The following is a 17326-nucleotide window of genomic DNA, read 5'->3' on the forward strand; positions in this document are numbered from 1 at the left end:
TTTTTCCCAGTTATAATTACCCTTCATTTTAATTTGTGTTGTACAGTTATTTCATTTTTAACTTTAATTTTTATATTTTATTTTATTCCTTCCTAGTTAAATTTACCCTTTTTAATTTTCATATTTATTTCATATCTTATTCATAGCCCTTTCTTTTTTTCTTTAGGTCACGAGCAGTTGTCTAAGCGTTTCACTGCATATCGTACTGTGTATGACTGTGTATGTGACAAATAAAATTTGAATTTGAAATAAAATGATTCTTATAAACTTTTTTTTTTTACATCAAATAATGTTATTTAGGGAGATCGTGGCTCAAGAAATGGCAGTTTGTCTTGTAATCAGAAGGTTGCCGGTTCCAGCCCCAGCTCGGACAGTCTTGGTCGTTGTGTTCTTGGGCTAGACACGTCACCTATCACCTACTGGTGTTGGCCAGAGGGGCCGATGGCGCGATATGCAGCCTCGCTTCTGTCAGTCTGCCCCAGCTGTGGCTGCCTCCACCAGTGTGTGAATGTGAGAGTGAATGAATAGAGGAATTGTAAAGTGCTTTGAGTGGCTAGAAAAGCGCTATATAAATGCAATCCATTATTATTATTATTTAAACCAACTGTTAACTGCATATTTCTGTACATTTAAGCATTATTATTCATATTGCCGCATTCATTGACCTTGTTTATAGGTAATTTCATTGTTTATTCACATTAAAATGTTCCTAATGTTTATACTTGAAAAAGGCAAAATCCCATGTAAAATTAGGGCAACAAACTGTATTGTCATTACTGAAAATAACCGTATTTTTATGAGAAAGTTATTTTCCTGTTATTTTCTGCTATTATTTTGGCGCTCCAGCTGCCGGAATATTACTGTTTTTTTAGGATTCTTTTTTTTTTTTTTACAGTGTAGTGTACCGTGAGAATACCCTTAACAAGAGTACATGAGACTTTTCATGGACTGCGAGGGAGCAGATGTCTCTCATGAAGTGTGTTAAGCTAAAAGTTTACTAAAAGAAAAGGCAACACAAGGACTAAGGACTTCTTTTCAGGACAAGCAGTCAATGATGTATTTGTCGTTTGAGAAATGTTTTTATTTGTGTTTGGACTTAACATGCGTACTGTAAAGTTATTAATTGGTTTGTAAGTTCACTCGTGACCAGTTCTAACGGCGTCTTGGCGTACTGGCGATGGTGAAGCTAAGGAGGAGAGAAAGCCCAAATAATAAACGCCCATTTCAAAGAACCGACCTGTGTCTGTGTTGTCGTGAAGAGAGCTACACTTAACAAAGTAATTAAAAAAGAAACAATTATAAATAAACAGTTTCTGTTTCTCGCTTTCTACTTCCGAAAATTCTGTTTTTAGCTTTGTTTGTTTTTATGAGTAGAGTTTAAAACAACAACAACAACAACAAACAAACAAAACAAAAACTGGACAGTCTGAGCTACCAGAACTTTTACTGTAATTTTACATGTTTATTTCTTACAGTTTAAGCCCAAAGAGTTGTGCTGACAGATGTCTTTCTTTGTCACAGCAGCTTTTTCTTCGTCCTGTGGAAAAACAGTTAAACGTGTAACTTCTTTATACTGACTGACTGGTGCGGCCCACTTAAAGTCAATGTAAAAGTTTGACAAACCGCAGCTAAACTGTAGCTTTTAATTTATTGTCACATGCTACGGTGTACCTAGGAAATAACCCAACAACGGAAACTAACGGGTGTCATCTTTTTCTTTTCAATCCATTAACTTACACATTTTGTAGACTGAGCAAGAAAGAAAGTAAGCGCTTCATGGTGACCCCAGAAAATTTCTTGTATGACTTTCTAGCATACAGCTGACACTGTTGGACGTCTTACACTGCAGTATAAGAGTCCCGCCACTAAGAGGCACTACAGGCTTTCAAACCAACTGTTTGCATCACATTACAGGGGTTGAAAAAAAAACCCTTTGCACTGACTATAGAAGTACTACAACCCGGCCTTTAAAAAAAATAAAATAAATTGCAGTCCTCTATTTTACAAATGTTGGTCGTTATCTGCTAGAATAAGGGTTCGGGTAAACACTTGTGATTGTGTGTTTTTAATCAAATATGTTTTATTATTGATATTGAAATGGGTGTTAATCAGGTTGGTACAGTTCTTGTTGTTGGATTTTCCCACACATATATCTCTGGGATTTACAGAGAATGGTCAAGATGAGGGGCCCCATTTTGTGGCCAGTCCCCTTAATATCAAAGGACAGTCTTATATCCTTTATATTGGAAGCCCTTGTTAATGTTTTGTGTGTTCGCTGTTCAGCGAGTTCTGGTTGCAATGTTTTGAGGTCTGGGTTGATTATGTTGTATTCCACATGTCCAATTGATGGTTTATAATTTCTATAAAATGCTGTCACTAAATGTAAATGGCCTGAATAGTCCCATTAAAAGAAGCAAACTAATTGCCAAATTGAAAAAGGAGACAGTAGATAAAGCATATTGGCAAGAAACCCATCTAGGCAATGCAGAACATGAGAAATTTTAAAAAATGGGTTTCAGACACACATTTTATTCATCGTATAGGGCGAGGAAAAAACGAGGAGTGGCTATCCTTATCTCAAACAAAATAAAATTTGAACATATATCTAACATAAGCGATAAGGAAGGTAGGTTTGTCTTAGTAAAAGGCAAGATAGATCACAAGGCTGTCACACTATTAAATGTCTACGCACCCCCAGGAAGCAACACAAGTTTCTTCAAAAAGATATTTGATTTGATCTCTAAGGAAACTCTGAGAACTCTCATTCGTGCAGGAGATTTTAATTTACTGTTAAACCCCCAATTAGACTCAAATAATAGTGGCAGGAAAAGCACGTCTGGAGAGAAACAAGTTAAAGGAATGTTAACGGAATTAGGGTTTATTGATGTGTCTATTCATGGGTCAGCATCAGGGTTTACCTTTTACTCTGCTCGACACCAAGTGTACTCAAGGATAGATTACTGTTTTATGTTTAATAGGGATTAAATAGATGTTTACATCAATGCTGTAACTGCAATAAGTTAATTAACCGATTCGCACTACAACCTGCTTTGCCTCTTATCTGTAGTTATTTTTATTGAATTGAATAACTGTACAGTACTCTCTGTATATAGTAACCACTGTGCTTGATGTAAATATGTAAAAATTGTGTAAGTTCCTGTTCTGTGTCCTGTGTACTGTTTGTTTGTATATGTGTCTCTTTGGCTGCTGTTACAACCAAATTTCCCCTTGTGGGACAATTACAGGATTATTCTATTCTATTCTATTCTATTCTATTCTATTCTATTCTATTAAACAGGATAAAAGACTACAGAATAGGTCCAAGAGATTTCTCTGACCACAGTGGAATTTATATAACATTACATTTGGATGGGAAACGGAGGACAACCTTGTGGAGACTAAATACTGGTATGTTAAATGATCCCGCTTTTGTGAAACAAATGATAGCTGATCTTAACTTGTACCTGCAGGACAACGATAATGGAGAGACAAACCCCAGTATCGTGTGGGATGCAGCTAAAGCTGTCCTCAGAGGAAAAATAATTGCATGGTCAACCATGCTTAAAAAGAAAAAGTCACAAGAACTGTTACAACTGCAGGATAGATTAAAGGTCTTGGAACAGTCAGGTCTGAAGGATAAAAATACAAGAGTAACCCACCAGATCAGACAGATCAAGCAGGAAATAGATAAGATATTAGGTGAAGAAGTAGAGGAAAACACAAGATTTATGAAACAGAGATATTATGAGGCGGGACCTAAAGCTGCGAAGCGGCTAGCATGGCGGATTAGAAAACAGCAAGCTGAAAATACTATTTATAAGATTAGAGACCCAGTTGGTAATAAAGTTGTAACTGACTTGGACAAAATTCAAAGAGCATTTGAAACGTATTACAAATCGTTATATAGCCAGTCTATCCAGGGTGACGTAAATAAGATAACTGACTTTTTGAACTCTTTAGACCTGCCTACAATTGGTCGGGAAGCAAATAATAGGTTAACGTCTTTAATATCTCAGGAGGAAATAATTAAAGCTATTTCTAGCCTTAATTCCAATTAGTCACCAGGTACCGACGGGTTCCCTGCCGAATGGTACAAAACCATGAGTTCCTTCTACCCTTGTTGGAAACCAGTTTTAATTATATCTTGAAAGGAAGACTGGTACCTCCCTCCTGGAAGGAGGCCTTCATATCTGTTTTGTGAAAGGGGGGACAGGATAGAATAAATTCCAAATCTCATAGGCCAATAAGTGTTCTGAACTCAGATTACAAACTATACACAACTATTCTGGTAAAAAGAATGGATGCTGTAATGCCTTCATTAATTGATGAAGACCAAACGGGTTTCTTGAAAAATAGACAAACCCATGATAATATTAGGAGAGCTTTACATATCATCGAACACATTAATAATAGGAAAAATAGCTCAATTATTCTTAGCTTAGATGCTGAAAAAGCTTATGATTCAGTGAATTGGGACTTTCTCTTTCTAGTGATGAAAAGATTTGGTTTCTGTAGTGAAATTATAAAATGTTTCCAAGCTCTTTATTCTCTCCCTACTGCCAGAATAAAAATTAACGGTAGTCTCTCCAATACCATATTTTTAGAACGCGGATGCAGGCAGGGGTGCCCAGCAAGTCCCTATCTCTTCAATTTGTTTATCGAACCCCTAGCCCAGGCTATACGTCAGGAAACATCGTTGAAAGGGATTGTAATAGGAGGGGACAAGTACAAGGTATGTCTATACGCAGACGACGTCTTGGTAACAATCACAGACCCCAGCTCAGGTGTACCAGTATTAATGAAGATGTTAGAAACATATGGCTTATATTCAGGGTATGTTCTTAATGTCAAAAAAACACAAGTTCTGACATTTAATTTCTCTCCAGATCAGACACTATTGTCAGAATTCAAGTTTAAATGGAAGGCAACCACTATCAAATATTTAGGAGTGTTCCTGCCTAAAGACCTAACACAACTGTATGATATTAATTACAGTCGTCCTAATAGAGAAATATACAGTGACCTCAACATTTGGAGCCTGCTCCCTCTCGACTTTGGCAACAGGATACAGATAATTAAAATGAGCATTCTTCCTAAATTACTCTATCTCTTCCTTGCTTTACCTATTCCAATTCCAGAGAAGCAGTTCAGGGAATGGAATAAACAGATTTCGAGATTCATTTGGCTTAACAAAAGACTAAGGGTAAAGTTTTCTACTTTGCAGTTGCCGAAGGAGAAAGGGGGCTTGGCTCTACCTTCATTAAGGGATTGCTACTTGTCTGCTCAGCTGAGGTCTTTGGTGTGTTGGTGTAACCCATCCTTTTGTGCAAGGTGGAAGGCGATTGAGATGTCTCTCTCGGACACACCGATCCAGTCTAGACTTGGTCACGCAGCTTCTGAGTTGGACAATATCTTGACAACCAGCCAATGGGTCAATTTTACATTAAAGATATGGAGGGGAGTGGTCAAGCAGGCACAACTTCAGGAAGAGATAAAACTTCTGAGGTGGCCAGTGTACGACCCTGATTTTTTACCTGCCTCCCACGACAGTAGATTTAGACAATGGGTATGGCATTGAATTACTGCTGTGTGTTCAGTTATCATAAAATCTAAAATTATGGCCTTTGATACCTATGCAAGACTTACGACCTCGAGAAACAAGACTTTTTCCGATACTTGCAATTCCGTGACTATATTGGCAAAAGAATAAACAGCTGTGTCCCTGGAGACTTCTCGATTGTTAACATCTTCATTGACGCTTATGACTCTGGGAGTAACAAAGCCCTGATAAGTAAACTGTACAAATGTATGACTAAGCTCAAAAGGGACTCAACAATTTACATAAAACAGAAATGGGAAAAAGAAATGGACATCGAGATTACAGAAGATGGGTGAACACGGATTTTGGAAACACAGTTTACCACAACTAACTCCAACATGTGGCGGGACTTTTGTTGGAAGAACATTATACGCTTTTTCATAACACCTAAACAAAAGTCTAAATTCAGTGCTACACCTGCGCTTTGTTGGAGAAACTGTGGGGAAGTCATGGCAGACCACAGACACATATTCTGGTCCTGCCCATCCATACGACCCTTCTGGATGGAAGTTGTAAAAATAATCACAAAGGTACTTGGATTCAATGTGACTTGTACATTCGCATCATTGTATCTGGGATATTTTGCAGAAGATTTAGTTACAGATGATGTTTATCTCCTGAGAATTCTCTTGGCATCTGCAAAAAGGCTATAACAAAACACCGGCTTTGTAAAGACCCTCCCACTATAATACTTTTTAGCTCTACAGTGGAAGACATCAAATTGATGGAATGTATGACTTTCACCCTGCGACTTCAGGGAGACTTGGGAAGGAGACGTTGGAGAAAATGGCTGGGCTTTACAAATTGTGGCAGCGCTCTTTAATGCATAGAACTTGCAATACCAAAGTATTGATATGTATGTGTGGATGTGCAGCTGTATACACGGGCATATATTGTCTTCCCATGATCTCATAATATTTTGTTTTTTTGGGGGGGTTTTCTGCATAAAAATGTTCCTAAATAAATAAATAAAAAGTATCAAAAAAAAGAGAGAATGGTCAGAAAGGCAACAGCAACTCAAATAACTGCTTGTTACAACCAAAGTATGCAGAAGAGCACCTCTGAACACACAACAAAGCAAACCTTGAAGCAGTAGAGCTCGCTAGGTGCCCCTCATGTCAGCTAAGAACAGGAACCTGAGGCTATCATTTGTGCAGGCTCACCAAAATTGGACAATACGGGACTGGAAAAATATCGCCTGATCTGATGAGTCTCCATTTGTGGTATTGGGTCAGATTTTGGGGAAAACAACATAAAAGCATGGACCCCTCCTGATCAGCTCAGGCTGATGGGTGATATTTTCTTGGCACACTTTAGGATCATTAATACCAGCTGAGCATTGTTTAAACATCACAGCCTTCCCAACTATTATTGCTGACCATGTCCATCTCTTTATGATTACAGTGTATTCATCTTCTGCTGCTTCCAGCAGGATAATGCAACACATCACAAAGCTCAAATCATTTCAAACTGCTTTCTTGAACATAAATGGCTTCCACGGTCACCAGATTTCAATCTATTTTGGGATGTGATTTAACAGGAGATTCACATCATGGATTCATATCAAATCTGCAGCAACTGTGTGATGCCTCCATATCAATATGGAGCAAATGATCTGAGGAATGTTTCCAGCAGCTTGTTGAATCTGTGCTACAAAGGCAGTTCTGAAAGGGAAAGGAGGGCCACGGGTGTAACTAATGTAATGGCTGTTAAGTGTATTTACTACATGGTGGAAATCTTTGCAGGCAAATTGTCTTAGACAAGTCATTTAACCCTTGTCCTGTACTTTTATTAACCAGCAAATTCCAAAGATCAACTGTTCACTCAGCACCAGGAAGTTTCTATCCAGACTCTAAGTGTCCAATGAAGCCAGAGTCCAAATTTATACACGACTAAACTAGGATGAGAAACTTCAGCTCTGCTAACAGTTTCTATGTAGGTAATTCATGCTGCCTGAGTCAAACATAGAAGCCTTCTTATTTTAAATTAAAGCTGCCATTTGCTCCAAGTTATACAAAAACATGTAGAATTTCACATTTAGGCTCATGTTTCCTGTCTTAATGGTTTCAGATAAGTTAAACTCTCTAGTTAAAAGTAAAAGGTAACCTCTATATGTCCAATGTGTTTTCTTGTGTAATAAAGTGTAATAAATAATAAATTAGTCCCTTCTTACCTCATAGCTTCTGTAAAATGGCACAAATGCTTGCAGCCAGTTCAAAAACTCCCAGAAATGTGGACTTTATTTAAGAATCAGTCACTTTTAGACCATATAAACATATCATGTATCAACTTTGGTGCTAATTTACAAGCTGAATTGTGCAAAACGAACACAAGCAAACAAAGAAAAAAATCCCCCTTTCAGTGCCCAACATTGACAACAGGTTTTGTTTCATTATCACAATGAATACATTTATCACTGAATTCCTCATTAACGGACTACATTAAATAATCATTGGTCAAATACACAGTGTGTGTGTGTGTGTGTGTGTGTGTGTGTGTGTGTGTGTGTGTGTGTGTGTGTGTGTGTGTGTGTGTGTGTGTACAGTGTGCTTAGCTGATTAAGTAGATAGCATACATACATAGATGTTTACATGGATAAAATACATTTGTTAATCGCATCTATTAGCTAGATTTAAATGTAGCAAAAATAGATTTGTTACATTAAATTATTAAATCTGATTGCACAAGACTTTCATTACAGGAAGTGATAAAAAAAATAGAAAGATTCCAGTGATTTAAAGGATTTCTCTCAGGCCTTTGTCCTTTGTAGTTATACACTTTCAGATTTTATCCTGCAGTAAAGGATCATTGAGACAGCCATGGCACATAACTGAAGGGAATAAAATTTCAAAAATAAGGTAAGAAAAGGTGCCAAAAGGAGAAAAATGAAACATCCATTTACCATATAGTTCAACCTAATGTAACAGTGGTGTCATACCTCCAGAGCTGCAATCCCGAGCGCCACTCCCACTATAGCAGCGGTGTTATCGTCAATCAGCTTCCGGATCTTTGGGAAGCAACCAGTGATTGTCTAAAGAAAATATGTAGTAGGTTTAGATTAAAGATATCGTAATTATAAAGACATTTTGAATTATTTTTTTTCTACTACTTTGAATTGTCCTTACCCCATCAGTACATGTGCTTCCAGGGTTAAAACAGCACTGTGGTGGAAATGTATTGTTGTGGTTTTTATAGTAAGGAGACTCCTTGAATTCTGATGAGTTGTAGAATCCACAACATTTAAACTAGTGTAGACAGAAAAAGTGGGCACGTTACCAAAAGTGTTGCTGAAAACAGAAGCCACTGACTTTATTGTTTAGCAGATTTTTGTACCGTGCTCATTGTCGAATTCCACAGTCCTGTGATGTCAGTATTGTTCCCATAGCCCTGCTTGATGCTCTTCACTGCTTCCTGACCAATCTTGTTAAACAGCTCCTCAGCCTAACATACACACATGAAGCAAATTTTGCATTCAAATAGTCATGATAATGCAGCTACTAAGATTATCTCTGTAAGTTCTTTGGAGACTTACCAGCGGTCTGAATACCAAAATAACCACTGCTCCTGCCACCTCTGCTATGAAGATCAACAAGACTATGATAAAAAACTGTTGAGGAGATAAGAATATCCATTACTGGAATGGGTTTGTTTAAAGTGTAGCTTAAATAAAAAAGAATAGAAAAAAACTTGTTTGAGAGAGCATTTTAAAAGAAATTTTTTGACCTTTTATTTTCACAAAGTATCCATAAATTAATTTTCTTGCGTAAAGAATTACAAACAAACATGGAGATATAGCCAGCAACTGGCTATACCAAAAGTGTTGGTGGGGAGCTTAGTAGCCCTCTTCTAACCAAGCAGCAATCTCAGAAGGTGGAACACGAAGCCAAAGCTGAAGTGCGAAAACTAATTACGTTCCTAATAATTTTGCGTGCTTCCTGTAACAGACTTCCAAAAACGTTTGTTCTTCATTTTGGTGATTAAACAATACAGCTATTCATCTTGTTACTTATGCTTTGATCCATTTGAGGTGGAAAGTCAGGAATCATGAGTTTTCTTTTGAAATGATCAGGAAGTCAGACTTCCCACTCTGATGGTCAGAGCAGCCACACCAACACCAACTTCACAGTTCAAGATAGCAGAAGTGGGCGTAAGCAGACAAACCAGTAATCTGTCCTGCCACTGTTGTGTAATTTTCTTGGTAAATTATCCATACAGAGATCACGGATCAAGCTGTATTCGTTAACCTGCTGCAGCAGTGTTTTCAGTACAAAGATTAAAGGCAATGGATTGTACTCCAGGTCAAGCTGGTGTCGGATAGATGGCTCCACATATTCTACCTTAAAGAAAAAGAAACTCCACTATTACTGCAGTGATTGCACTTATTACTTGCTATAGCTGGGGGTAACATGTGGTCTAAGTAGCAGGTAGCACACATCTGTGTTTGTCTGTTTCTCTTTTTCAGGGTAAACTATTGCTCTGTAGTGCCTCTGTGCACAGACTAGAATAAAGTTTTGCAAACTGTTGTTTACATGTTGTAGTTGTTTACTGTCTCTAGAGAACAGTGTCACAACCATCCAGCCTGTGGGCAACCCTAGCTTGAGTTGTTGGTCCTTGGAGAAGCGTGGAGAAAAGCTGATCTCAGTTTGTGTACGAGAGGAAGAAAATGATGGTCTGCATTGTTGATATAGACATTACTTTTATTCCTATTGCACAAAAGGACAAGGATGCAATGGTAAAGTGCAAACTGCATCTAGGACAGAAACAACCACATTACGCTTCAGGTCTTTGCAAGCATCTGCATGGACAACACATTAATGCAAAGCTAGCCAAGAACCCTGAGTGATGTTAAAGTGTAGCATTTGCTGACCCTAGCCCAGCAGCCATACCGTGAACTTCAGCAGGTAATAAACAGATGAGCAGTGAGGCTCCAGCCTGTTTCTACCTGTTTATGTTTCTAAAGTAGGATCACTGTGGTGTTCGCTTTGAAGTCTCTTTGGGCTGGTCTTCATCTTTGTGTTGTCGGCTTTGTGTTTATAATACTAAAAGAAAGATCCTACATGTGTCTTCATAAGGATAGGGATTTGAACTGAAGCCCAAGGCTTATATTGTTAACTGGTAATTATGTACAATTCAGGTAATTTTATAGACCATACATTTGCTAAAGGTCACAACTGCTGTACCAAAAATTCTCAGTTAGAGTTTATAGATATGTCTTGCTAATTAAGCTTGTTAGCAATAACTGACAACATAGTTCCTTAACCTTTATATCGTAACCTCTGTATTGTCACTCAAACTCAAACTCAAAACTGAAACCAGGCTGGTGAGTCCTCTCCCTTATTTGTTGGCTGTATGCATTTTACACAATGAATTATTATGTTTGTACTAGATGAATGGACTTGTGTACTGAGGGTGACTTGTTCCCATAAAATAAAAATTACTGCCCTATTGACCTTCAAGGGCTCTACAATCAAGAAAGTGTGCCAAAATGTCAAAGTATTTCTTTAAGCCTCTATAAAATAGCAGGCAACAACCTACCAGCAGTAGCATACACTTGCTCTCCCTCATGGCTCCACAGCAGCCTAGAAAGCCGATGACGACTAGCAAGATCCCAATTGCAATCAACAGGTAGCCCACATTGAGCACCTGGCTTAGCTCTGCTGGCATGTTGTCAATTTTCCCAAGAAAGGTAAGGACGGAACCGCTATCCACCTTCACCCAGATCCCAACACCCAGGATGGCAGCACCTGCCAGCTGAAGAAGAAACATGTGGAGGGTGGAGAAGTTAAAAGAGCACTTCACAGATTTTATGCATAAGAGACAGTCTTTTTTGTCACGGTGACTGCTACCATGCTTTTGTCTGTTAAGACTTAGGCAGGGAGGGTTTTGCCTTGAGACTGTCTTGTAGAAAATGCATTTTTACTCTAATAACTTTAAAATAGATAAGTCCAATACTCAATGTTCTGAAAATATTTGTAATGTGCAATTTACAGTTTACAACTCTTGTTGGTGGTGTAAAAATAACCAGTGATTTGTATTTGTATGCTTTTGTACAACATTCAGACTACACAGTACTGCTGAGTCACACTTAAAGAAAATTGTAAGTAACTGTCAGCATCCTTCAAACTTAAATAAAATTATAAAACAATGAGAGTCTTTACTTACAAAGATGATGCCGTTGAACGCAAACATCATGAATTTGAGGAATTGAAAGCATCCCATTTTTGCTGCTGATATTTCTACCTACAGTCAGAGGAAGAATGATAGAGACACATTTTTAAACTTTAGTCTGGTTTTATCTCACTAAGAGCACTTATTTAGCAACACTTTGCTTTTACCTGCATGAATGTGTTTTTCTATAAAGAGCATTAATCATCCTGCTCACCTGTTGTCTCAGGTTTCACTTCTTCCTTGAAGAAGCAAATTAGCCAATGAATTAGTAGAGCTGCTCTGTGAGCAGGGAGGCCACAGGGTGGGGTAGCTTCAAACTCTTGTCACCTTTTAGTCTTTGTGAGCTTAATAACTTATCTTAAACTCTTGAGCCTGTCATTTATACTATAAGGTCACTCACGGTGCACATGTAACTGTGAGCGCTTTTGGTTTAGCAGTAATCGGAGAAGAGAGGTGACGATAGAGGAAGTAAATCTCACTCTATACTGGAAAGTTTGTCACCGCACAAAACAAAACAAAAAAGCCCAGCGGCATGCAAAGGAGGGGAGGAACCAAATTCGGAAGATGAATACTATTGATAAGCAAATATTCCTTATTTGTGGACTTTTTTTTTTTTTCATCTCACCAGTGCACTTGCTATGTCCTTTCATAATATTTTTAAATGTTAAGAATAAAGAGGGTATAGATCCTAGTAAAGACACCAGTGTATGTATTTGCATAGGGAGCGAACTCTGTGGCCAGCCAGCGCACCATTCCCTGAACATGCTGTGGGGGTGAGTTGATGTTTGAGTTTAGGCTAAACTGAGGTGTAGTGTGACAACCCTTTCGCTAACTCTGTACAAGGCTCTTTACTCCAATGCATCATCCATCAAACTCAGGCACACAGATGACAGCATGCTGTCACTAAGTCTTCTCCTACCACCCTCTGTTTTGAGTCACTTAAAGATTGTCACTTACAAATGTGTGTGTGTGTGTGTGTGTGTGTGTGTGTGTGTGTGTGTGTGTGTGTGTGTGTGTGTGTGTGTGTGTGTGTGTGTGTGTGTGTGTGTGTGTGTGTAGATCTCCCAGAATGGGAACAGCACTCTTTGTGTGGTGGGAGGAAACAAGACAAGTTGTTAACAGCTATGACTGAGCAGAATCCGCCTGTGTACAGCAGCAGGCTGTCTTCTGCATTACCTTTCTCGGAAAATTTAAACCACAGCAGCCTTTATAGTTCTTCCCTATCAGCTTACACCAAACATCCATTCATCCAAACATATCACATTAACCAAAATCAGGAAGTAGTTTCTCTAATAATTTAGCTCTGCTGCTCTGTTTGAGTAAAGCTGGTTGTCATCAAGTTAATCATACATTCAGATGCCAGGATACTGCTCCAAGCATAATGACTTGTTGCCTTGACTCCCCCAAACTTTAGCTTGTTCACTCCTTCAAGCTCTTCCTGCTTCCTTAAGGTCACTGATTCACTCTGACACTGAGGAGTGGGCCTGGTGATGTATTAATGAGCCCAAGTCACAGAATAATCTCAAAATGCCTCCGTGATTACTGTAAAAGGACCCAACGGCGTACTGACTGGAAGAAGCAGTCTTGTCTGGAGGTGAGATATTTTACACTTTATGCGTTAAACATGACGTGTTGTGTTTGTGTTTTTAAATGGAACCTCTAAACTGTCTCCAATTCGACAACCACCATCAAAGAAAACACAGATGGAGAAATCTCAAAGGATCCCATTGAACAGAATAATTGCAGGCAGGTCTCAGGAGACAAAGGATCATTGTTGGGTGGATCTCTCCCTGTGCGGGTACAGCTCTCATACAAAATAGCCAGACTTGCACGCTCACAAGAAGCAGCCTCATAGAACAGTTAAACAGCAACGAATCCAAGTGAAGCGGCCTACCTTTTCTCAAGTGTTATCCAAGGACGTTCTCCGGCTCCTGCCTTCACTGCTGTGATTCAGGCAGCTGCTGTGGGAGCGCACCGTGAGGTAACAGGAGCACAGGGGTTTGTTGTTTTGCTGTCCTCACAAAAATGACCCACACTGTGAAACGTACGTCTCGCTTCTGTGGCTGTGGCACTGTGTTATGTGTAAACAACTTGCAAGAGACTTTTTCAGGATTCTGCTCTTATTTTTGGGCTGTTGGCTGATTATAAGCAGAGTGAAGGGAGGGGAGGGCACAAGGTGGGTGTGACCGAAGCAGCTGAGTAATAGCACATCACCATGGATCTAGCTTTGTAGCTCCCAAGGGAGGGAGGGAGGGAGGAGGGAAATGAGGGAGGGATAAAGATCACCTGTGCATGGTCAAAGCACCATTCAACATTTGCTCTGTTTCAAGGTGTTAATTTGAGCACAGCATGTAAATATGGCCTAATTATGTGACCAGTTGTAATAATTTGCAATAACCACAGGCTGATCTTAAAGTTACTGAAAACTGTAAATGTTTTTTTTTTCTCTACACAAAAGAAAATGTCTAATATGGTTTCAGATGTATCTATATACATAGGTCTGAGAGTTTAACTTCAACATGATGTAAGTAATACATTACAAACAAAAAAAACACACAAGCAAATAAGCTCACCCCTGAAAAGGTCATGGACCAAAGGAAGCAAGGCCCCATGGTACACTTTACACGCATGTGCTTTAAAGAAAATATGAAATCAAATGGAAAGATGCAAATCTAAAATCATCCTTTCCAAAGGTTTCTCTGGCTCATTTCCAATCACTGAACTCAGCTTATCAAATAGGGTGTCATATGTGTATTCTCGATCCAGCAATTTTACTCAACGATACGTCATCGATCCAACGATCCAGCCTAACCCTGAAATCCTTGAAAAAGCTTTTGCAAATTACCTGTACCTCCTTGCAGTCGGGGCATACAGCACATCATATCACAGAATCAGAACTGGTGAAAGTTGCTATTGATCTTCAGACAATAATATTTTTTATTTTCCTGTCAGATCTCAATGTAGGTTGGAAGACCACTGATGAAGTTTTATTCCACACAGGAATGTGTCATTGGGATTAAGGGATATGCACTACTCTGGTTTAAGTCATATTTCTCTGAAAGATCATAATTTAGTTGTGTAAAGAATATCTTTAGCTTTAAAGTTTCACACAGTTCTCTGCAAGTACCGGCGCTCATCCATTACTTAGATGGCTATGATAATGTTCTAATTTGGAATAAAGAGGCAGGTGGGATATATCACATGCTGTGAACCCAGAGACCGTGGTCTGTGTCTGAATTCACTTGCTGTTTATTACCTCCGCAGAGGAGGTCATGTAGCGTGTGTGTGTGTGTCATTCTGCCAGCTGCAAAATTTGCTTTACATTCACCAAAGTCTTTAAGGTTAACTTAATGATTCATGAGTAAAAAAAAGGCCTTATCATTTAGAAAATATTATTCTGAAAAGTGTTGTGTGTACTGTCAACATATAGAAAGACTTTAGATGAGGGTCACGTGGTACGCCGGCCCAGGATGGCAGCTTAAGTCGGAGCAAAGCTCGTATTCCTCCCAAACTCTCGGAAAAAAACAAGTTAAAGTCCATTGATTTTTTTTTTTGGTCTAGGTCCTGCAATTGCAGTGGAATGAGTTAGAAAAGTCATTATTTCACACATACCCGGCCGAGTACCTCGCAAAGGGAAAGCCAACAATTCTCAGGCTACTTCGTTATCCAGAATAGCTGAGTCACTAGATGGAGCTGACGTTAGGAGTTCATCCAAAGATAATGTGGCTGCTGAGTTGACTTGCATAAGATCTATTCTGGAACTGACAGCTCATGACATGAACGCAGTGAAAGGTGGAATTGAGTCTCTTAATGAAACTGAACAGAATCTCCCGCTTGGAGGAAAAGATGGAGTAAAGATGATTGTTTCCCCAAAGCTCCAGTATAATCTGTTTAAGTTACCTATAATGTTTCCACACAACCTCTTCAAGCTTTATAATACAGTTGTGGGGGGGTATGTGTGCGCAGGCAAAAACACAGTCTTTCTTTGGTCCAAAGTACATGCTGTCAAAGATAGTGGTGGATTAGCACTATCCAAGATGGACTGGTTATGCGTTTTCTCTCTCCCAATTAGCTAAGATAAATAACTCATGCTGGGTAGTGACTGAGGAAAGCCTAGTGACTCAAACATCTTTAGAGGCCTTTTTCTCTCACAGGGGAAGACCAGTACTGGCTTTTAAACAAGAGACTTGGTTTAGAGCTCACCAGTTCATTAATACCAATCCTTATCTTACCTCTAGAGCCTCTATTTGGTATAATAAGAAATTATTAATTGGTAAGAAACCGTTCACGTAGTCTAGTGCAGGAATTAAGTTGGGGGATTTATTTGGTAACCAAACCGTCTAAATTCTGTGGGATCTTCAGAGAGGCACAATCGCCTGTCTAGAGGGGCTGAAGCTGGGCTGGGAGAGAGATTTGGGAATCCAGATTTCAGAGGACAGTTGGAAGAAGCTGGTTATATGTTGGTATGGTTGCTCATGCCACACGCAATCACAGCGTATCCAGTACAAATTACTCCACAGAAGCTATTGGACCCCTAGCAAACTATTCAGACTGAATTTAGTTGACAAAGACACCTGCTGGAAGTGTCAGAAAGAAGCTGGGACTTTAGTTCATATGCTGTATGCATGTGAAAAAAATGTCCACATGTGCGATGGGATCATTAACCTTTTGAAAGGTCCTTTTCAATTTGATCTCTCGAAGTCTCCCGCTTTGTGTGTCCTGAGTCTGTTACCAGATAGCATGAATCTATCTGGAAGACAGAAGCTGTGGGTGCGTCTGGCCGCCATAACAAGGTGCAGGATAATAATGGGACACTGGACGTCATCTAACTCTTGCTGCTTTAAGGAATGGACTGAAAAAAATGGCTATATATGAACAGGTAACTTAGAGGAGAGAAGATATCTTTGATCAGGTCTGGGGTCCCTTCTTGCACTACATAGAGGATAGGTCTGTTTAGACAGATATTGTGATATGTATTTTGTATTGGATGTAAACGTTTAGTATACCCAGAGGTCAAGCTCAAGCTAAGTTTATAAACACTCTGTTTTTACTTTTTTAAATGTTTGTTTGTTTGTGATTTTGTTTTCACTTTTGTGCGTTATGGTTTTTTAAGTACTATTCAACAAACAGGACAGAGACGTGACTGTATGGGGATAACTATTCCTGTAGTCAATGTTTTTATGTTCTGCTGTCAGACAAAAACATGAACAAAAAAAAAGAAAAATAATTTATTTAGAATTTAGATTGAAAAAAAATCATGTCACATCTGGCCTTTGACCTTTTCTCAAAGGCCGGTAGATTAATCTGACGGTTAGTGACAACAATACTACATAAAGCTTTCTAAAACTATGTTTAGCACTGCCATTGCTTGTATTGACAATATATAGACAAATAGAGAGTGATATATAGGGATTATAAATATAATATTCCTTTGACCTTTGACCTCTTCTACAAGGTCAAATAAGGTCAAATGTTGAGAGAATGTCTTTTTTATATTTAAAACTTTGCTTTGAATTCTGCTGCTGTTGTTTGTATTGGCAAGACTTTGGAAATGATACT

General features: G+C 38.8%; 1 protein-coding gene across 1 annotated transcript; it reads right to left on the reverse strand.

The window, feature by feature from the left end:
- Nucleotides 1-8066: 8066 nt before the first annotated feature.
- On the reverse strand, nt 8067-13900 carry tspan34b (tetraspanin 34b). Its single transcript, XM_085405100.1, has 8 exons — nt 13662-13900; nt 11762-11839; nt 11135-11350; nt 9132-9206; nt 8933-9040; nt 8725-8844; nt 8538-8630; nt 8067-8429 (listed from the first exon to the last, which is right to left on the reverse strand). Exons 2-8 carry the CDS (start codon nt 11816-11818, stop codon nt 8370-8372), a joined length of 729 nt encoding a protein of 242 aa, XP_085261226.1. The 5' UTR covers nt 11819-11839; nt 13662-13900; the 3' UTR covers nt 8067-8369.
- Nucleotides 13901-17326: the final 3426 nt, after the last annotated feature.

Source organism: Rhamphochromis longiceps, linkage group LG4 (genome assembly GCF_057381845.1).
Source record: "Rhamphochromis longiceps isolate RC_006_pf linkage group LG4, R_longiceps_female_GT1.1, whole genome shotgun sequence".
Classification (NCBI taxonomy): domain Eukaryota; kingdom Metazoa; phylum Chordata; class Actinopteri; order Cichliformes; family Cichlidae; genus Rhamphochromis; species Rhamphochromis longiceps.

Coding starts and splice junctions, on each gene's coding strand:
- tspan34b (XM_085405100.1), bottom strand. CDS start 11,818: ATGGGATGCTTTCAATTCCTCAAATTCATGATGTTTGCGTTCAACGGC. Junction 11,351..11,761: donor CGTTCAACGGCATCATCTTT/GTAAGTAAAGAC, acceptor TTTCTTCTTCAG/CTGGCAGGTGCTGCCATCCT. Junction 8,631..8,724: donor GAAGCACATGTACTGATGGG/GTAAGGACAATT, acceptor TATTTTCTTTAG/ACAATCACTGGTTGCTTCCC.